The sequence below is a fragment of the Drosophila persimilis genome, unplaced genomic scaffold, assembly GCF_003286085.1.
Source record: "Drosophila persimilis strain 14011-0111.01,24,50 unplaced genomic scaffold, DperRS2 tig00000579-arrow-pilon, whole genome shotgun sequence".
NCBI classification, from domain to species: Eukaryota; Metazoa; Arthropoda; class Insecta; order Diptera; family Drosophilidae; genus Drosophila; species Drosophila persimilis.
Genome location: NW_020825322.1, coordinates 609,813 through 631,124, shown reverse-complemented (window position 1 = coordinate 631,124; position 21,312 = coordinate 609,813). Strand labels below are relative to the sequence as shown.

General features: G+C 46.2%; 1 protein-coding gene across 1 annotated transcript; it reads left to right on the top strand.

The window, feature by feature from the left end:
- Positions 1–1,746: 1,746 nt before the first annotated feature.
- LOC6598349 (achaete-scute complex protein T3) lies at positions 1,747–2,541 on the top strand. The gene has a single exon (XM_002023439.1). It carries the CDS (start codon positions 1,747–1,749, stop codon positions 2,539–2,541), a length of 795 nt encoding a protein of 264 aa, XP_002023475.1.
- The last annotated feature ends 18,771 nt before the right edge of the window (positions 2,542–21,312 follow it).

Here is a 21,312-nt window from a genome sequence, read left to right as displayed (position 1 = left end):
TCCACTTGTTACGGCCGATATAAATAGCCATGGGATATACCCGTATCCCATCATTGAGGTTGTTTTCGAAGGGTGGGATTAGGGAGGGTACAGATATACTTATGTAGGGGATCTCAAATGCTGTCAATATCAATGTCAAGCAGCTTCGTGACAAAGCCCCCGCCACTTGTTTTTTTTTTTTTTTCCTTTTGCCAACATACTCTTAAGTGTCATGATCAGCATCGAATATTCGATCAAGACTAGGTATATCTGTATAGAAATTGGCACGAAAACCATTTATATAAGGTATTTTTAGAGCTTGGATCATTTCGGAAAAAACGTGAATAATATTTCATTATTTGACGAGCTCCTTCTTTATTAATGACAGCATTTTTCTGGCTAATGCAACAAAATTTGAAAGATATGCGTTTTCCAGTCTTTGCGTTTGGAAAGGGTATCAAAAGCTGGCCATTCGATCGGGTTGTTGGATCTGCTTGGCGTCTTTTATATGCATGAGGGGGCACACACTTGTGGGATTTGTCTGCGACATTATCGTTGTTCTGTTGTTCTGTTTCTTGAGGCCTGGAGAATGGAGCTTATGGTAATATCGGCTCTGATCGGAAGCACGTGTCAAATGCGGCAACGAAAAAGAAGGGGGATAAGTTCTCCGATCCCAGAGGAACGCCAGAAGCGTAATCAAGGCCAACAAATATATATATATCGTACATATGTACATAAGTATATCTGACTGATATCTGAGCGAAGAAAGGGAGAAAGGGACTTGGTGATGGGAGATGGGCGATGGGCGATCGAGGCAGTGAAAGTGCACCGTGTTCCTCTTCATTTCATTTGGTTTCTTTTTTCCGTATCGGCTTCGTTTTCTTCGTTCTCACATGATGGATCACATTTAACATCAAGTTCCATAATGAATATTGTTCCATCTACGATCCCAAAAATATTTCTGCTTTCAATGCAAACGACATTGAGGACGATGGAACGACAAAAAAAAAAGTGGAAGTGCATTGAAAAGCGAGTCCTCTTTCTGGCTGTACTCCTCCACCTCCTCCATCGGATCGGTCGTCTCTCTCCATCTCCTTGGTTCTTTCTCCTGTTGCCCAAGGATCCTGGATCCTCCTGACAAGGATCGAGGCGAACAACACACAGACTTAAGTCTCGATTTCGATAGAGAGTTTCCCAAAAGAAAAGCAAAAGAAAAGGAAAATACATGCACAAAGACCAAGACAGTGTGTTGTCGTCCTACAAGTAGAATGAGAAAATACTCCGCTCGCTCGCTGGGGGAGAAATAAATCAAGTAGGAGAGGGTGTGTGCGAGAGAAAGAGAGAGAGGGAGAGAGAGAGAGATTTGCACCCTCTATAAGCAACCCCTAGGAGCATGAGCGAGCGAGAAGAACCGAGGCAGGACGGACTCTCCTGGGTTCCCCGATCCCCGATCGCTACACGATCCTCTCGATCCCCGATCGCTCGTTCACTTGTGCGCACAGGCCTAAGGGAGAGACCAAGACGAAGGGCAGGTAGCCGTAGCCACCACCACCAGCACAGCACTCTCTGACGCTGCCTTTCCCTCTGTTGCTGCCTCCGTCTCTGCCGCTGCCGCTGCCACTGCCACTGCCTCTGGCTCTGCCTGGGCCCCGCGTCAACAAGTACTTAAGGGCCCCGTGCAGGACGAGGTATATCATTGCGGAATCTGATTCCACACAGTCAACATCTCAGCAAGCTAGAGCAACTCCACTCCTCAAACGGATTACCATGACGAGCGTATGCAGCAGCTACCAGCACTATCAGCTGACCAACGGTAACATCATGCAACTGATGCACCACCAGCAGGGGCAGCAGCAGCAGCACCAACAGCTGATTGCCCCCAAGATGCCTCTGGGCAACAGCCAGCTCCAGAACATGCAACAGCACCAGCAGACAAGCAGCTCTGCCGGCCCCATGCTGTCGAAGAAGAAGTACAACAACTACAACCCAATGCCCTACGGAGAGCCGCAGATGCCATCGGTGGCACGCCGCAATGCCCGGGAGCGCAACCGCGTGAAGCAGGTGAACAACGGCTTCGTCAATCTCCGCCAGCACCTGCCCCAGACGGTCATCAATGCCCTGTCGAATGGGGGACGCGGCGCCAGCAAGAAGCTATCGAAGGTGGACACCCTGAAGATCGCCGTGGAGTACATACGCGGCCTGCAGGATATGCTCGGCGATGGCCAGCCCCGTCCCATCTACAGCTCCGGAGACGAGAGCAGCAACGATGGCACCTACAACGACAACTACAGCAGCCTGGACAGCCCCCAATCGCAGTTCGTTGTCGCCCAGTCCCACTCGTACCACTCGGCATCGCCCACTCCCTCGTACAGCGACGCCTCCGATGTATCGGCCAGCTACGTGAAGCAGGAGATGCCCGATCACCACGAGCACGATCACCAGCAGCACCACCAACACCAGCACCAGCATCAACTCAAATTCGAGTCCTTCGACAGCTTCAGCGACGAGCAGCCCGACGACGAGGAGCTCCTCGACTACATCTCCTCGTGGCAGGAGCAGTGAGAGTGCCCGAGTACGAGAAAAAGAGCCGGAGATCCCAGCGATCCCAGCAATCCCAGAGAGCAAGCCAAAAATACCCAATCCCCACATTGTACAAACTGTAAATATCGAAAATGTTGCCTTAGTGAGTGAAAAACGAAGAAACCAAGTCCCAGATTCTACATCTCTAGTTCGTAAGACCCGACCCACCAAAATTTTTTTTGGAAACTAGCATTAAGCATGGAAGACAATGATATAAAACCTTATTTTTTTGATAGTTCTAAGTTCTGTTATAAGCATGGAAGACACTAAACTATTCATAAGAACCAATTATTGATATTCAATAATAAAAACAAAACAAACAATCTCAAAACATAATTCAAAGGCAAATCTTTTTATTGAAAACCATTTACAATATTTCAGCAGTTGTTCACAGCAACAGATCGTATAATCTTCCAAAAGCATAAGAGAATACTTTCACTCATCGTCGCCAAAAAGGAGCAGACTTCCATCAGTTATTAAAGTTCTATCTGAAAAATTGAATGAATGACTCTTAACGATCAGTTGGTATACTAAATATAGAGCTATACAGATCCCCCACACCACAATCCTTTACGAAGGATAAAACAGACTGAGCTCTAAAGACCGTTTCGACCATAGTTAGATGTATATCCTATCCATTCTCTTATGTTCCAGATGAGATCACAAAGATCTCCAGTACTACTGAAGTACAACAGAAGTCAAGTGGCCGCGGCGTTTCTGATTGAGATCGTGGCATCAGCAAAGTTACACAGTATCTTATCTGTATAGATATGTGCATATTATTAATGACAGTCTGGGTACATCGAGTGGATATTCATATTTTATATGAAATACTCAATAAGTACCAAAAGAATCTGTAGGAGTCTATGAACAGTGATACTTAAAATAACTTGATATTCTAAGCTAGACTAGTTTTAAATACTCGCATATGAATGTACTATGCATATAGCCATGACTCACTGGAGCTGGCTAGCCATGGAAACAAGACCGTTACCGGAAACAACAGCGAATATTTGTGGAAATATAATTTTTAACGAGTTTCAATTTTCGGTTGGGCATTGTTAATGCCACATAAATTGCCCCGAGAGCGGAAATAGACAGTCACGCCTGAGAGGTTGAAGCAGACCACGGGGAATGGGAATAGGACTTGCAGCAGGAGTAAGGATCGCGGCCACGGCCACGGCCCACGTGGCTGGCGCACCCCGGCTGGCGTTTGCCAGCTTTCAAGCTGGACGTAATCACGAGCCATAAAATGCACTTCCGCTTGAAAGTTGCCCCTGTACCTAGGTCCATGTTCCTACCCCTCTCGAGGGTGAGGTGAATGCGCAGTGCGCACCCCCAGAGACGAAAGACGAAGGACTAAAAACGCCTCGTTTCGTCGCACCATTGGGCGTGTGCCAAGACGCAGGACTCGCGCGACTATGATGATTTGGATGATGATATGCAGGAATGTGATCTATAGCCCATGTAAATGGGACACGCCCACTGCAAGCATTATGCAAATTCTGTTCGGCCGGACACGTGCAAGGGGATCCTCACTATAGGATCACTGTAGGGTAGGATCGCTGACCCGCCCCAGAACGAAGCGGTCCGCTCCATAAGGAAGTGAATGCGCTGATCGTGTGGATGATGATGATGACAGGAAGCATATCGTCTTGCCCGAAAATTCCAATATTTTTCCCTAAAAAAAAAGGAGAGGAAACCAAAGGAGGACTTCTTACTTCTATTAGGTAGGAGGAACTCGAAGGACCAGGACCAGAGGACCAGGGCACAATGCGAAATGTGATTGTATGTCAGCTTAAGATAAAACCAGGAAACGCAATGAAAGAAACCCTGAATGAGAGTGAAACTCTCGTTCTCGTCTCTCGTCGTCGAGGCTGATGGCTGATGGCTGATCTCGTCTCGTGTCTCATTGTTACCGGATATCAAAAGAAGCTTAGCCAAGAAGCAGGACCTGCTGGGATATACATACATATTGTATATGGGATATGCAATCCCCTGGACAGGCGGACGGACTGGACAGTAGGTGTCAAAATACGGAGCTAAGCCAATGTCCTCTAATAGGCTAGCCTGCTAGGCTGCGAGTTTTATGCAATCTTAGCTAAGACTTCAAGCGAATGTCCTTATTCCGGGGGATACACAGAGAGATCGGACACCCGAACAGGGACTAGGTACATATATCCTCCACCTCCACTTCTCTCAAATGACAGAGAGATCAGAAAGAGCACTGAACTGATCTTCGGGCAATTGCAATAAATTGAGTTTCAGAGTTTAATGGAACCAGAGCCCGAGACCCCGGGGCCGACCCCGAGGGCCCGAGGGCCAAGAGCCAGGAAGTAGTAACTTCTTTTGTGCGCCACTTTAGAGAGAGAGAGACATGTCCGCAGGAAGTGCGTATTTGTTTTGCATCTTTCGGGACAGAGACACCGACCGAGAGTCCTTAAAGTGTCCTCGGCGATCCTTTTGCTTTCGTTTATTTATTTTTGTAGATGCTGCGCGCCTTCGTATTCGGAAATACGAGCCAAATGTTATTCTATCATGTCGCAATTCAAAGGAAACGAGCAAGGACACTCCCTCCCACTCCCTCGCGACTACGAGGACACTTGTAAGAGTGTCCCTCAACTTGTAGTTGCATTCCTCCAGGTTCTCGTACGCGTACTCGTACTCGTACTCATAGAACCAAACCATTTGAGTTATGTGACTTTATGACGGCGTCCCAGCCGCGCATCGCTGGCCAAGATTTATGACCCATGTGTCAAAATACGAGAGCCCATGTTGCACTCTAACTGCGAGGGCATTTCCATTTCCATCTCTATCTATCGAACCATCCGTCCAACCATCGATCATCTATGGTACATAGAACGTGCGACCGACGCTCGAACTCTGACTTTTTGTCAAATTTCGCACTTAACCGGGGCGTCAAGTGGCACTGGAAGTTGTACTTCTACAAGTAGTTGTAGTTCTTGTCAGTCCCTGCCCATTACTTCTTGGTAGCTTGTTAATGAGGCGACACAGAGAGGGCTACCAGTACAGGGATCCAATGTCTGTCTGGACTCTGGGCCCTGGGCTCTGACTGGCCATCGATTCACCAATTGAGTTGTTGTCCAAGCGATTCGTCGAAGGGACATCTACTTGGGATACCAGGAAGGTGAACCAGAAGAATCGTTTAACGATGACAATATATTTACAAGGGAATGGAGCAGATCGCATAGATCAGAGATCGAATTTTTAAGACCTTAGGGAGTCCCTTTGAGATCAATAATCAAAAACGAAAACAAAAGTCCTTCAGATTACTGATATCTTAACATTATGATATGCTTAACAAACCTCAACCCTAACTCGATAAAACAGTAACTGATAGTAGCTTGATGTGAGCTCGATCTTATTTCATCTTCTCATTGTCATTCACAGAAAGAGGCTAAGAAATAGGCAATAAATGATCACTTGAAGCTACATTCATAATTTCACCTTGATGATAAAAGATAAAAGAGAGTTATTTTACTTACAACTCTATTAATAGTTTACACAATTCAAATTTGAAGCTCCAAAACCTATGTATGATCTATGATCCTCACCTGAGGATCACTTGCAACAAGAGCTCAACATGAGGGATAGTTCCCCAGTTCCCTGATGGTCGAACAACTTATTTGTTTATGCCTGTCATCTCCACATGTATCTCGGCGATTAGCTAACAGAACGACACACGAATCCCCGGGAGAGGATCGGATCGGATGGGATCGCTGGAATCAGCTTGTAACGAGGCTATGCTGATGCACCCTCGCTCTGCAATCTTGTTCAACTATCTATTGCTATCTGTAGCATTTCACATTTGGCCCAAATATATTTCTGTAGCGATCCACAACGATCGATCGGCAGTGATTGTCCAAAACACACGCTACATTTAGCACAGTGTGAACTGCCGCCGGTAGTTAAATGACTTTACATTCATCCATATATCGGGCAGGGGATGGATAGAATTGGGATTGGGATTGGAATCGGGATAGCCATTTGGAAGGGGAATGGGAATGGGAATGGATTCTCAACTTTGACTCGATTGTTGACATGATGGGAACTCTGGAAAAACTAACCGCAGAATCAACAAAGGGCAGGCATTCACAATAAGGAGAACGCAGTTCTATCGGAGTGCACACGTGTCCGTGTCCGCGTCCGTGCCTGAGTCCGTATACAGGTTCTGGGTCCTATGTTCTCTTCGTCCTAGGCCCAATAAACTATCAGAGGCAATCAATGTCAGAGAGTTTTTAGAGCAAGCAAAAGCCAGATCGGAGTGAGAGAGACAATGGCGATGCTGATGCCGATATCGAGATCCATTCAAAAGACTTCACTGGAATATCCTATGGCATCCATTGTCTTGGATAAAAAGTGATTTCTTCTTTTATTTCGCTCCTGATTTCACGACATTCACGAAGTGCGCGTTTCACTTTACACTCGCTCATAGATACACGCTGACACACACACATACACACTCACAGTAATTGTCCATTGATGCCCATGGCCTAAAAAGGAGCTCGGAGATGGCTCTTATATGCTTGGAGCCCCGACACAAGTTCTGCGCTATCAAAAGGAGTCACAGGCTCCCGGAGTGAGCCATATCTGAAAAGACACCACGCATTACACGCTAATCCTCAGTAGGGTCCCGAGTTCCCGTTCCCTTTGGCAGGACATTAGCATTGAGAATTCGTCACAGGGTCGCGAAACGAGCGTATCCTATGCAGAGGTGTCACCGACACCGCTGGGCGTGGCAAATCTCCTACCTGTCCCAATGCGTTCCATTTCCCTTTTGGGAAACTTTCGGGGTTTTCCTCTACACACCTTTGTCCTGTTTCATGCGGCGGTTGGAAATTTGCGAAACGAACAAGTGAAATGGCGTGAAAAACCGGAACCGTGTGCGACCAACGAAAAGCGATTGAACACGTGTTTGTTGTTAAGGGCGCGACTATATATTCATGGCCTTTCAATCTCCCAGAAAAATATATGGTGCTACGAGAGAGCGAGGGAGAGCAAGAGAATGAGAGTATAGTTAAGTCGGACATAAACATGATGATCATTGAGTTGAGGGCAGGGCCTGACATTAGCTAATCCCAGAGCTGATATTTAAATATGTTTATTTATCTTTTTGGAAGAGACAGAACACACCTCTGCTTGAGAGGACATCCCTAGATTAAGACACGCATACATTATCCCGATATTTTCTAGAAAAACCAATTAAAATTATTCTTTCATTGGATTTAATAAGCTATTACCAAATATATAGTTCAACTATCATCAAGAAAAGCTGGACTATTTCCATTTATAGCTTTCTTATAAATAGTTCGATTAGAGTTGTTATAATCTTCTGCTATAGTCTATCGAGTGAAACTCTGATAAAAAGATACTCTAAGACGAAGAAATAAATCTGGATAAACATAGATATAGAAAGGGACTTTTGATGGAGAGATGGAAATGGATGATTTTCCCAGTGCTTCAATTCTTCCCCTGGTACATTTTTCTTATCTTCTTTGGCTTCCACCTGACTGACCCTTGAACCTGGGAACTTTCCAAAACAAATCACTGACAAAATCGCAACAAAAACAAAAGACGAGATTAACTAAAAAATCGCATCGGGTAAATCAGATTGAGGGCCAGAGGCAAAGCAGCGAAACCACAAAACAATAACGCAGACTAAGGGTCAGAGTTGAGGTTGAGGTTGAGGTTCAGTCTAGTGTCGTGGCATCATCGACATCATCAAAGCAGAGTCACCGACCGTAACCGAGAAAATGTCAACCACAAGACGGCGGCAGGCAGCGCATGACGATCGAACGGGTCGTACCGATCGTACAGCACCGCACCGCATCGATCGATCGGTGATGATGATCTAGATCCTCTAAGTCTACGTATTCGTCTCTGTCTCCATTCAGCGACCACAAAGAAATGAGGATAATGGTCGTGATGATGATGATACCGATGACGTTGGCCATTCCAGCCAAAGGTCTTTGATGGTTGAGCGGCGTCTCCTTCTTTTTGCGGATGGCTTTGTTTTTGTGACTGCCTCCTACGATGCGATAATCGATTTATCAAAAAGCAAAACCAAAGATGGCCCAAATGCGCTTTGCGAAAACAAAACGGGGAACTCCAAAAGCAAACCACCGCCAGAATGGCTGGCAGGACATGGTCAAAGGAAGGCGGCCGATTCCGATTTTTAATGCACATTGATGTGCATTAAGACGTGAAATTGTCACCATTGTCCAGGCCATTGTTCCGATGGCAACGGCCCACATTCAACTGCAACACCAAAGAGAGCATTCAGGCCATGTCCACAGTACAGCATAGTCCAGAATAGAACAGTGCAAAGAGTAGAACAGAGATCCGCCAAAGAGCAGAGAGCTATGCTGAACGGATCTCAAAGCCGAGGGCCGAGGGCCGAGAGCCGAGAGCTGTCGGCGGTCCATGTGGCTGGAGCGCGTTGACAGCATCAAAAGTCATATGAATAGGCGGCATTCGGCAGCAGTGAGATTCTGTTCCCTATATTCTACACATTTATGCAACCGAATTTCCATGGACCGCATGCCACACCCACCATGCCACAGGAAACATGAAAGAGGCCAAAAGGAACCCGTAAAATAAAGGAAAAAAAATATATACGGAAAAGTAGGGCGTTTACTCTTTAACACCCCAAAAAGAGCATTTCTCATGGAAGGATGCACGTGTACTACGATGCAAAAAGATACACAGATCAGCAGATACACACTATAGGAAAGAATCATATAAAGATACCAAGACTGAAATATAAATATATGGAAAAAAGTCATTTCTTTGCACCGAGCCGACTGATAGATCGTGTATACATACATACATTTATAAGGATACATCGCTTAAGAGAAACACAGATATACAGATACATATGTCCTATCCCTGCTGATGCCGGACTATCTAATCGGACGATGCTGGTGACAAAACCCTCCACTAATCGCAAAATTAGATCGCTCAGGCCATGTTTTTCCTGTTAAATTTTTTCGCCAGCCAATTGATATCTCCAAGATACTGTATCTTGTAGCTGCAATTACGACAAACAGCGGGCGATCACCGAGCCCAGTGCACAGCTGGATTTTACCTATATTGTATCTCGCATCTATCCCTACTCCCTGTACTCCTTGTACCTGTTCAAATTTCGATTTCTATTGCAGTCCCAAATCGATCTCGATCTCGAGACCGATCGGGGGCCGGCACACGCTTCAACATTTAGCGGCGCTTTGCATAAGATTCGGCAGGATCGTAGGCAGGATCTACGGCAGGACGTAGGTTGTAATTAATGATTGGCTCTTTGTCTGCCCATCCAGCCGGATCTTGGCCGCATGATCAAAGCGCTTCTATTAGGCGACCAAGACGGCCAAGGCGTGAACAATTATGCACTAAACATTTGGGTCAAACACCGGCCACACCCCGCTCGCAGAGAAACAGAGAAAGGGAGAGAGATCCGTTCGATTCCCATTCTGAATCGCCTTCGTTCCCCTGGCTTCCGCCAATTTACAGGATTCTGAATTCAGAGCAACGCAGCAGGTTGTCGTTTTAATTGAGGTGTGCCTCAGCTTCGTGGAACAAGTGCTCTGGCGGTTTCATTGAGCAGCATCCCATTCCCAGCCGATCATTTCGATGGGCGTGTGCATGCGACTCCAGCTAGACGGCGCTACGACCCGACCAGACCAGCTTTGCATAGGCCCCGAACACAGACCAGAACCGATCGCAAAGTGGAAAGCTAACAAAGCATGGCAAATCATTTATACGCTTGCCCAGTGTTTCGATACAGAGTGTGGGAAGAAATCGATCAGAGAACCTTTACAAAATTATCACAGAGGAAAACCACAGAGGAGGATCTTGGATAGATCATAAAATAATATCCCAAAAGGTGGAAAGAATAGGAAAATGATATCAGCAGTGGAGAGAACAGAGAACATAGATCGGAGAATATTCAGAGCTAAAATCATAGTTGAATGATTCAGTGAAAATTCACAAATTGCTCAAAGATGATTAAAGAAAAAGTATTTTCAAGATATCGAGATCAAGACACAAGAAAACGGTGGCATGCCTCAGACCAATCCACTTGAGTGAGATCAGCCTGCTTTCAGGGGGCAATACTTGTCCCGTGTTCATGTCAGTGTCGGCGTCAGCGTCTGCATCTGTGTCTATTTGGGATACGAGTATCTAAATTTGTTTGCTGTTCGAGGCGATGACAGGCCTCGCGATGACGGTGTCTCAGCGCGTGTTGCCTGTCAATTACACGTCACGATATGCACAGCTCGGAAACCTCTTTCACAACTCTTTTGACGCGACTCTGTGCGCTGGCTCCAGTCTTGTAAATACTCCTCGTACTCCTCGGACTTTCGGTGAGACGTCAATTATCAATAACTGAGAGATTCGACGAGTGTTGGGCCTGGTTCGAGAGCACTCAGACTACTGGCTGGGGGCTACAATCTACATATAAGCCTTCAATAGATAAGGTATTCTGATGTACTTTTTCTCGAAAAGAGTCCACTGCGATAGGATACATCCATAAAAGTGTACCATAGTTAGCTAATTGATCTATATGCTTCTATAAATATGCTGTATCCCACGACAGACCGAATAATAGCTAAGGAAATGTTTTAGAAACATATTTCTGGGGTCTTTTTTTCGGTGAATGTTCAGGGACTCCACTTGCATCCTTGCCACAACGAATGAAATTACAATCCAAGCGGAAGGAAATGCCTTCTTTACAGCCACAATTTCATCAAACCACAAAGAAAGTGTAGGAGAAATGGTGTTAAAACTCCGAGGAAAACCACAAAATTATCGCTAGATAAAAAGGACCTCGCACACAGGATATGCGATACAAATTGAGTTGTTTCCTGCGGCTTAAATTGCACACTCACGATCCTCTCCTCCGCCCCTTAGGCGTGGCAAATATGATTACTGATAAGGCGGGGGCCGGGGTAGGGCCTCTGCCTTGAGCCGAAGTTCCTTCGACATTTTGTGGCAAATTGTAGGAGTCGGGTAGATGCGGCGGCGGTGGCAGGCATCGCTCGCATTACACACGCCGTCTAAAATTACTGAGGCGAGTCGGCGCGTAATCAGAGATTTCCAACACCTTTTCCAATTCCATTTCCAAACTAATTAATTTTGATCCTGGTCCCTCCATTGAGGAGACATGCGCATCGAATGCGCTTAACAGCTTTCTCCCGGCCTCTCCGACACTCTCTCCACATCCACATTGCACCTCGTCAGAAAGTGGACATGGACCTGACGTAATGGGTTTAATGCCTCCGAACAGCACGCGCGCCTGCCGCAGGGGCGTGCCCCAAAGGCCAATCCGACTGCAAGTTCCAATCCGTAATTTCTTCATTTGCTGCAAAAGTAACTCAAAGATACTGCTAGGGAATGAAATGCAATTTTGGGATAATCCTAGATGATGAATTTGGCAGAAGAAAATTGACGCTATCCCTGGCCAGAGAACGATTGAACCATCATGGAATGATGGGTGATTTGATCAGAGAAAGTTCCGAGAATGGAAGGAATTTCTATGAATTGGTAGCACTGATAACTTCAAAATCATCAGTGAATGATCGGCACTGATCTATCGAATAATCAACAAACGATCAAAAACCTAGATCGAGAAGCCTGCGGATCATCAAAAGATCTGACAGAAAAGTCCAAGAGTAAATAGAGATCTTTGAGAAATTGCATTGGTACGAGTATTAAACATTATCTAAAGATATCTTCAAAAAGTAAATATATGAAAGTATCAGTTAAAGACAGGTTCTGTAGGTTCTGTAGGTTCTTCTAGAAATTGAATTAATGGATTCCTACGTTTCTCCCACTCTGGAATCCACAAGAATTTTGCGATTTTTAGAGGGAATCCTGTTTTACCACCGCACGCAGCGCCGCCGCAATCACGCCTCAATTGTCAGTTGTCCCCAAGGGCCCTATGGACAAGGATCCCTATAGACGTAGAACGAAAGGCAATTTGCGGCGGCAGCAGCAGATGCTACGACCAGAGACAATAAATGTGCCACTGCAGCGTGCGAGTATGAGTAGTATCTTTATCTCGAATCGTCGTTCGGACAATGCGGATTCAATAACAATTGACGAACGCCCACCAAAATCGAGGCAAATGAATTGAATGGAAATCGAATTGAATTCGAATGGTTGGAATGACAAGGGAAGGGAAGGGAAAAAGCCCTGAGTCCAGGACCTACCTTGAGAGCTCTGACCATAATAGAGACACAAAACGTTGTGTCTTCGAAACAAATAAGATGTCACGCATCTAAAACGCGACAAGCAGAGCCACAGACACAGAGAACAGTGCCAGATAGAGATACATTTGCAGTTATAGATACAGAAACTGAAAGACCACCAATGCGAGGGAGTGAGGGTGAGGCCTTTCGCTTGGCCTTTTTTTTGCGCCCTTTGTTTGCCACGTGAACGCGGGGGTCGTGCCTCTATACAGATGGATGGATGGACAGAAATATATATATTTTGGTTTGGCAATGCGGTCAAAACATTGTCCATGAGAACAATGCTGGTCTATGGGCCATTTGGGACCGCACAACACGACAACACGACAGCCCAGCAGCTCGCAGCTCGAAAATACCTTCGAATGAGAGCCAGGAATATACAGGAATATATCCCTGAGAGTTCTTAACTGCTATTAGCATGCTGGGCTGCCAGGCTATCCGGGGATGAGCGCTGCCCCTGGCCGCGCCGGGCAATGCCAGGGACAAAGCTAAGCAGTTTCTAATTGTCGCAAACCTCTCTATTGTCCACCTTTGACCATGGCCCGTTGCTCATTTGTTTGTTGGCCAAATATTTATACACAATTAGCGAAAATGGCACGAGGGCCAGTCGAAATCCCAGATGTTTTAGCCTTGACTGGAACTCTGGGACTGCATATACTTGTACATTGTTTGGCCACACACCTGGCCCTGGCTCTGGTGCTGGTCCTGGCCCTGAAGATCAAATCAATTTCTCTACTGGGACTTGTTGCGGTCTCTACCAGCATCTCTCGTTCTTGCCACACGAGCCAGACGCACGCCAAAAGCAAAAGCAAAAGCAATAGCAAATTATTTATGCTGGTATCTACAAGTCGGCCCTCTCCCCTTCCTGATTCCCGTCTGATTCCTGATTCCTGGTAATGTCAATTGATCTCTCTGTCAGGGGCAATCCCTTGGTCTTTCGTCTAAGGTCCATCGACTTCCTGTTGGAAATCCCATCTTGTACTTGGAATCGCAATCGGAACTGCAGCTCAACTCTTCCGCACTTCCATCGAAATATTTTGACATGTATCTTCTGTGGTCAGCTTCTGGAACGCCCACTGAACTCACAATCACAATCCTTTCAGGGAAATATATCCTTTTGGATATTCAGTGTGTTTATCCAGGGGCTGTGCCCACTTAAGTGGCTTAGGCATTGTCTTTCCGGGCTAAAACATTTGCCACAGTCATTTTTTGTCATCCCATCCCCGTTCCAGTTCCCGGCTTACATTCCCATGATCCCAGCGGCAACTGTCGCTAGTTGGGGAACCACAAAAGACCCCGACTCACAAGCTACAGGGCTACAGATTCCCAACTGTCGCCAATAAAAATTTGCAGCTAATTTTTATTTTTACTCTACCTTCGGCTGTGCACTGGCTTCCGTGCGTGCGCAGACGGAATTGGAATTGGAATCGGAATAGGGATCGGTGAGGATCTGGAGAGCTCGTTAGCTCGATTTCATTTTTGATTTGTGTCGGCATATTTTGCATACATCGCCTTATGGAATCAGACGGGAAACGAGGCCAACAAGTGGCTAAGAAGCAAGGCCGAGGGCTGGTCGAGAAGTTATATTTGCAAAAGCAATACAGGAGATGAATGGAAAACAGTCTCTAAAGATCGTCAACATTAACTAAAGATCTCATTCTATACAGTATTATTAATATTCAAGGTTCAATATTCTCAAAAGACGCAGCTTACGGAAAAGAGCTTTCTTCAAACATTCCAATTACTCAACACTTAAATAAAATAAAACTTTTCCAATACTAAAATATTACTTAAAAGAGATCCAAGGGAAGCCGAAATTCATTCACAGCTTTCCCCTCGCTTATGCATTGGCCAGATACACGAATATTACCTGCTCAAATGAGTATACGACAGCCACACACACAGATACCGGACAGAGATGACATCGATCCAGATCCACTCGAGGGGACCTCGCACTCGATCGCTGCACCGGACCAAACGAGGACCAATCAACACACCGGCAAAGGTGGCACACACGAAAATTATTTCACAATCAATTTCATTCGGCGGCATTTTGCCATCTAATTATAATCGAACTGAACGCAGAAGTCTCTGCTCTGCCTATGGAACGATCTAAGGAACCAAGCCGGTCGATCGGAGCCGACAAAGAGCCAAAAATTGAGGAAAAATTGAGGGAAAGAGAGCTAGAGAGTTTGGGAAATGGAATGGAGAGAGTGGGGGCATGAAAATGCAGATCGAGGCGATGCTCTAATTAAAATTGAAATGAAGTGCCCAAGATGCAGAGCAGCAAAGGTCCTTTAGCCCCAGGTACGCCGCACAGGGTCTGGCAGGGGCCAGAGCTAGTGCCAGTGCCAGTGCCAGAGCCAGAGCCAGGAATTAGGTCTAGGTCTGAGTCAGAGTCAGAGAGGGTCTTGGGTCTATGGCAATAAATTGTTGGAAGAGTCCTCTACCTTTAGGGTGGTCCTTCGCTTGGCACGTTCGTTTGCGTTTGTCTTGGATTAGAAGTTTTGGGCAACACAAAAAGAATGTTTCGTTATTACAATAAAAAACGCATTTCTTCTGTATTCCGTGTGATCTTCTGAGGTATTCCCATTCTTATAACCATTCTCATTTCATGCCAAAATGCATCATCGTGACCTAATCCCGCGCTGGCGCAGCCCACACACGTCTGTATCGTTTGCTGCAGGAGCAGGAGTGAGGAGTGAGAAATAAAGAATACAGAATAAAGAATAAAGGAAAGGATTAGCATGACCGTAGTGCAGTTACTCGTATTATGATTATAACTATTATTGCCATAGCGAATGGCCAAACAAAGGCCAAGTGTGAGGGCCAGGCCAGAACAATCGGCAAACAATCAACGAATGCGCCACAATCGATGATCGACATTCAAGTGCAATTGCGCGCACTAATCGATTGGCAGGCGAATCAAGGATCCCGTCCAGAGAGTGATCTCTTAAGGAGAAACTAATTTCATGCCTGGAGAGATCGGTCCTCGGTCCTCGGTCCTCGATCCTCGGACCTCGAACGATCGCCCTGTTATTGTTATTACAGCTGCGATTAATTAAGCAAACAAATCGGAGGCCCCATATATACGAAGCCGTACGGTAGCTGTAAAAACAAATAACCCAGGGCATCACGATCGGATCGATGCAGTTCGATCGGCATCGGCCAGCACTCGATGCAGTTCGATCGGCATCGGCCAGCATTCGCATTCGTGCGTTTTGGCCTAATTAATTGCCAATCATAAAGGCGAGTGCAATGGGCTCGTAAAGCGAATCAGTTTTAAATGATTCCAACTTCCAATTATTCAAGTTTGCGCCTCGAGTGGGGAGCCCAGGGACTTCAACTGCGAAACTGCGAATGGGATTTTTAGTGAAGCTGCAACTGGGAATGGGAATGGCAATGGGAATGGGCAAGGGGAATGGGAATGGGTAGAGAAGGTCGCTTTGGCTTTTATGGGAAATGTGAGTGTGTTTGTGTGTGTGTGTGTGTGTTTGGCAATTAATTAAATTAAGTTTTCAGCGAAAATGCCAAAGGCGTGAAGCAACAAGCACCACCACACCACATCATCGCACTCTATGCCCACGACTAGGGCATACACTTACCGCAGAAATCAACTAAAAGGCCCTTCGAGCACTGTCAAACCGATTGGGGGTCCCATTGGATCCCGTCTGAGCCGAAGAGCAGGGACACAGGAAGTGTTCTCCACACTCACACTCTCCACTCTCTATCGCATCGTCAACGTAAAACAACAAACATTTTAATTGCACTGATCTCTTGATCTGCTGATCTTGTGATCTTCTTCTGAGCTGCTGATCTGCTGATCGGTTGATCTTCTGTTCAGTTTGTTAATGTCTTTTGGCAGCCGGTTCAGGAGCGGCAGGAGCGTCAGGAGCGGCAAGAGCAGCAGCTCCTCCAATTCGGTATCGGCTATCAATGGGGCGGGGGTATCGGTTTCATGTCAAGAGGCTCTAATAAAGATGCTCGCTCTCTCTTTTTACAGACTCTTTCCCGATCGATCTGTTGCTTCTTATTTATCGGTTCATATATCTTACATCATCTTATGGCCGCACCGATGATGATAATGATATTGATAATGAAATCAACAACAGCATCACCTTGCCACTTGGCTAATCTTAAAGTCTGCCTCTCCACAGCGTGTCTTGGCTGTCGCTCCACTCCCCACACCCCACTACCTACTCGAAGTTCAGTGCGGCGGCAACATGAGAAATCGATTTAATTCCCATCATCTGGAGAACGCACTGGAGAACCGGGGGATTCCTTCATATCTCTGACGTCTCTACATGCAAGTTTATCAGTCCACGCAATGAGCTTGGGGATAATTCAAGCCGATAGGAGATGCTGGGCCCAGATTGTGCCTCCGGCCACTGACCGATCGAAGCTACTATCGCGGCGAGGAGAATGTTCATCCAGATAGGGGCGCAGACTCAAAAGATTGCAGCTTCAAATGTGGGGAGACCTAAAAGGCGATTCCAGGAGTGACAAAAGATGTAGAAAACATAGAAGATACGGTAGATACTGTAGAGTCGAATGAATAATTATTCTCCTACCATTGTCACGCTATTGCGTCCTATATTATTGGTTCCATCTTCCGATACATCAGTAGATATTCAATCAATGCTTTGATATGTGTATCTTCGTAGAATGAGACGATTACTGAACTTTTGGAGTCTTTCTTAAGGGTTTTATAGGGAAAAGCTAACACTCGCATCTTGCAGCGTTGTCTGGCGACATCAGAAGATCCTTGAACTCTCTTTAGTCGGACATCTAGGGACATGATCACAATCTAGAGGGAGAGAACCATTCCTTATCTCAATCCTGTCTTTACCTGCCGCCTCGAAAGACAATTCCCTAGAGTGTAGCACGTGCAGGATTTGCACTATTCCCTGGAGCACTATGAGCTCTCTATGAGCTGTAAGATCTGCGATCTGTGATGATCTATGATGATGATCTACACGTGTGTCCAGTGTGTGAGTTTTGCATAAACATTAAGGCACATTAGCGATTGGATTGGACGCTGGGCACTTCATTAAAACATATTTTGGCTACCTGGCAAGCTGTTCGATAACAAAGACACATCCCACGGAGCAAAGAACAAAGGATTCCCCATACGAGTATATGATCGATGGCACTACACAGAGATACAAAGTCTAGTCTGCTGATGACTCAATCATTGTGCAACGATCTTGCAGAACCTGGAACCTGGAACCTGAACGCGAAGTAGAAACAGAAACAGAGCCCAAACCGGACGTGCGATAGTGCCATAGTTCTTTGCGGATCAAAGACATACACGTGTGCTAATTACCAAGTCCTACATCATCTGTGGAAGCAGCTGAGCCCATGATCATCATGAGGATCGCTCATGCAAATGTATGCACAACGGTAACCCCAGGCAGGCTTTCCGTCCCAATGTCATATCCCAGTACCAGTGCCAGTGCCAGTGCCGGTACCAGTCTCTCTGTATCAATCTCATTCGCATATGATATGATATGCATGCCGGTAGCAGAAAGAGACTGCAATCAAAAATCAATTCATAATCATTTGCAAGGTGCAGACGGCGGCATCGCCAGGCGACAGAGAGATTCAGACTCGGACTCGGACTCTGACTCGGGCTCGGACTGGAGACCCTGACTAAACGGCCGGCCACCAATGGCAATTCAATCAAATTTGTTATAAAACTGTGAAAGTCTGCGACGGCGACAGACAGCGATCGGAAACAGGACTCAAAGTCAGGGGTAGATATCGGATATTTGCATGCGATCGAGCCACAATATTATGCAAAAAACCAACCGATTCATTGCTTTGCATACAAACCCACGAATGGAGGATGGAGGATGATTCCAGTTCCCATTCCCCAATCCCCATTTCCAGTACCATCAATGCTTGGCGATCTCTCTGGCCCGTTGGTCGGCCATCCAATCGACTCACGCACTGATCGACAGCGAGACACAATTCAATCATTTTGGACTCTGGCCAAACGTGGGACGACGACGACGACGACGCAAGAAGACGAGGTCGGTCGCTTGATCTTTAGCGCTAGATTAAACGATCAGCGGAGACAGGAGCCACCGAAAGACATCGTCCTACGATCGGAAGACAGACAGCCAGCCAGACAGACCCCGCGGTCCGAAGATCGTCGATCGTCAATACAATGTACTTGTTTTTGCTTCTGCTGCAGCTTCTGCTTCTCCTGCCACATCTCCTCCAGTGTGTGTGTGTGTGTGTGTGTGTGTGTAGGTTTATCTGGTCTTTTGCTCTTCTTTGCGATCGATCGGATCGGATCGTGGGCCCAGCAAATTATTTCACTTGCGCCACAAACCAGAGAACCAGAGAGCTCTCTGGTGGTCCCAATGTACAACTTGATTTCTGTTTCCTTTGCTGCAATGGCAGTTTGATTTGTTTAAATTTAATTATGCATCGATTGTCGATTGTCGACCCTCTCTCGCTGATCGTTGCGTAGGTAGATCCCGTCCTTCCATCCATCCTTCCACAGCCACCGAAAAAATTGACTAAAAAGAAAGGACAGGATATATGTACGTACAATACTTACATACAGGTGAAATTATGATGGTTGCCGGAGCCCTTTCCTTGTCTGATCTGATCAGGGCACTGCCTTTGATTTGATTATCAACGGTCGCGCATCATCATCGACGTGGTGCTGATCGTCAAACCGCCAAATGATGATCGATGCCAATGTCTTGACTGTTGGCTGTTGGCTTCCATTTCATTCGAATCTCTCTCTCTCTCTCTCTCTCTCTCTCTCTCTATCCCTCTCTCTGTTCGTTCTGTTCGCAGGCCATTTACATTTTTTGTACTCTCATTCTTTGTGCAACGTATGAAGCGATCAATCAAAAATGCAAACAACAACCCAGATTGATCGGATTGATCGGGTAAGCAAACCATATCGATAGAATGGGGGAGCCCCCGAAAAGCATGTGACAGAAGACAAAATAGTTTATGAGCGTTTGATGTGAGCAACGCGATAAACTACATCCAACAATCCAACAATATCTCTCCCTTTTTGGCTGACTTTTGTATGCATACACAGGATATATATTTATGCATGCATGCTGATGATCCCCAGTGATCCCAAAGCCATGCCGATTCCATTCCGATCGTCAGTGCATAATGAGAGCCATACTCGTACATAGGGGATACGATACGCATCGCCCCATTCCACTGTCACCCCAATGATGTACAGTTTGTTAGAATTTGAATTGTGCGGAGCGCATCGTAAATTGTCGCTGGCGATCGATGAAGAATCACCGAGGATCACCTGAAATTTAAGATTTTTTCTTTCGCAGAGTTGAACTTTTAAAGCGCAAAGATCGATTGGGATTTTACTCTTCTCTGATCCAAGCTTGGGTTTGGACTTCAAAGCTTTTGATTTCCCCCAAAATACACCATCGGATAGATATCGGAATTGGATGACACACTTCTTGTGCATTTATTTGCCATTTCCGCAAGTCGAGAGCAATCTAAACCACTTGGTTATGCAAATTTGCAGACGGATAGATAGCGATCTGCAGCACATACATGTTTGTATCTACGATAAATTAAATAAATTCCTATATACACACCGTGCCATAGAGATAATCACACCCACACCCGGAGAAGAGAGACAAATTCACTTGAACAACCCGATCGACAGCCAATAGCCCCGTAGCGGCGCGTCGCCTCGAATAGTGTTTGAGGAAGATTTGGCGCGGGGTTTACGATTTTATGCATTTTATGAGGATGAGGTGGAGGTGGAGGTGGACGGACATTGGAACTGATATCGCCGTGACCCGTGGCGAGGGAGATACTTCGGTGGAATTATTTGCATACCCCGTCGCCGGTTCTCTCTCCCTCTCTCTCTCGCTCACTGTTCTCTGGTGTTTTGTAAATAAATGATTCGGGAATGGGAACGATATCGGGGAATCGGTTAAGCGACTGCGTGGGTGTTATTGGACTTGCATAACTATGTCGATCGACGATCGTCAAGTCTGGGCTCGGGGCCGGGACCGGGGCCGGGGCCCTGTGTCAATAAGCCACAAGTCGCAAAAGTCAACATTTGCCGAGTGTGTCAAACGCGCGTCAATCAATATATGAAGAAACGGACAAAAATTTAAATCAATAATTCCACATGCCATAGGCCCGATATGCGATAAGTTAAGCCCCCAGCCAAGCAACTCCTTGCACCGCAGAGGATCGCAGAGCACCACTGCAGCTCTTCGCCTCCCTCCAATCTCCATGAGAGGGCGCATCTAGAGCGGATCCAGAGATCTAGGCAGAGCGCGGGTTCGCGACACGTCATTATCATTAGGCTGCTGCCATATATCACGTCCCCAACCCCAGCACCAGCACCAGCACCAGCTCCAGCCACAGTCTCTTGTATCTGTATCTGTGATATATGACTCGCCCGCACCTAAATTATGACTCCAAAAAATCTCTTTCACAGTGCAAATAGCCGGCAGCACCTCGGGGT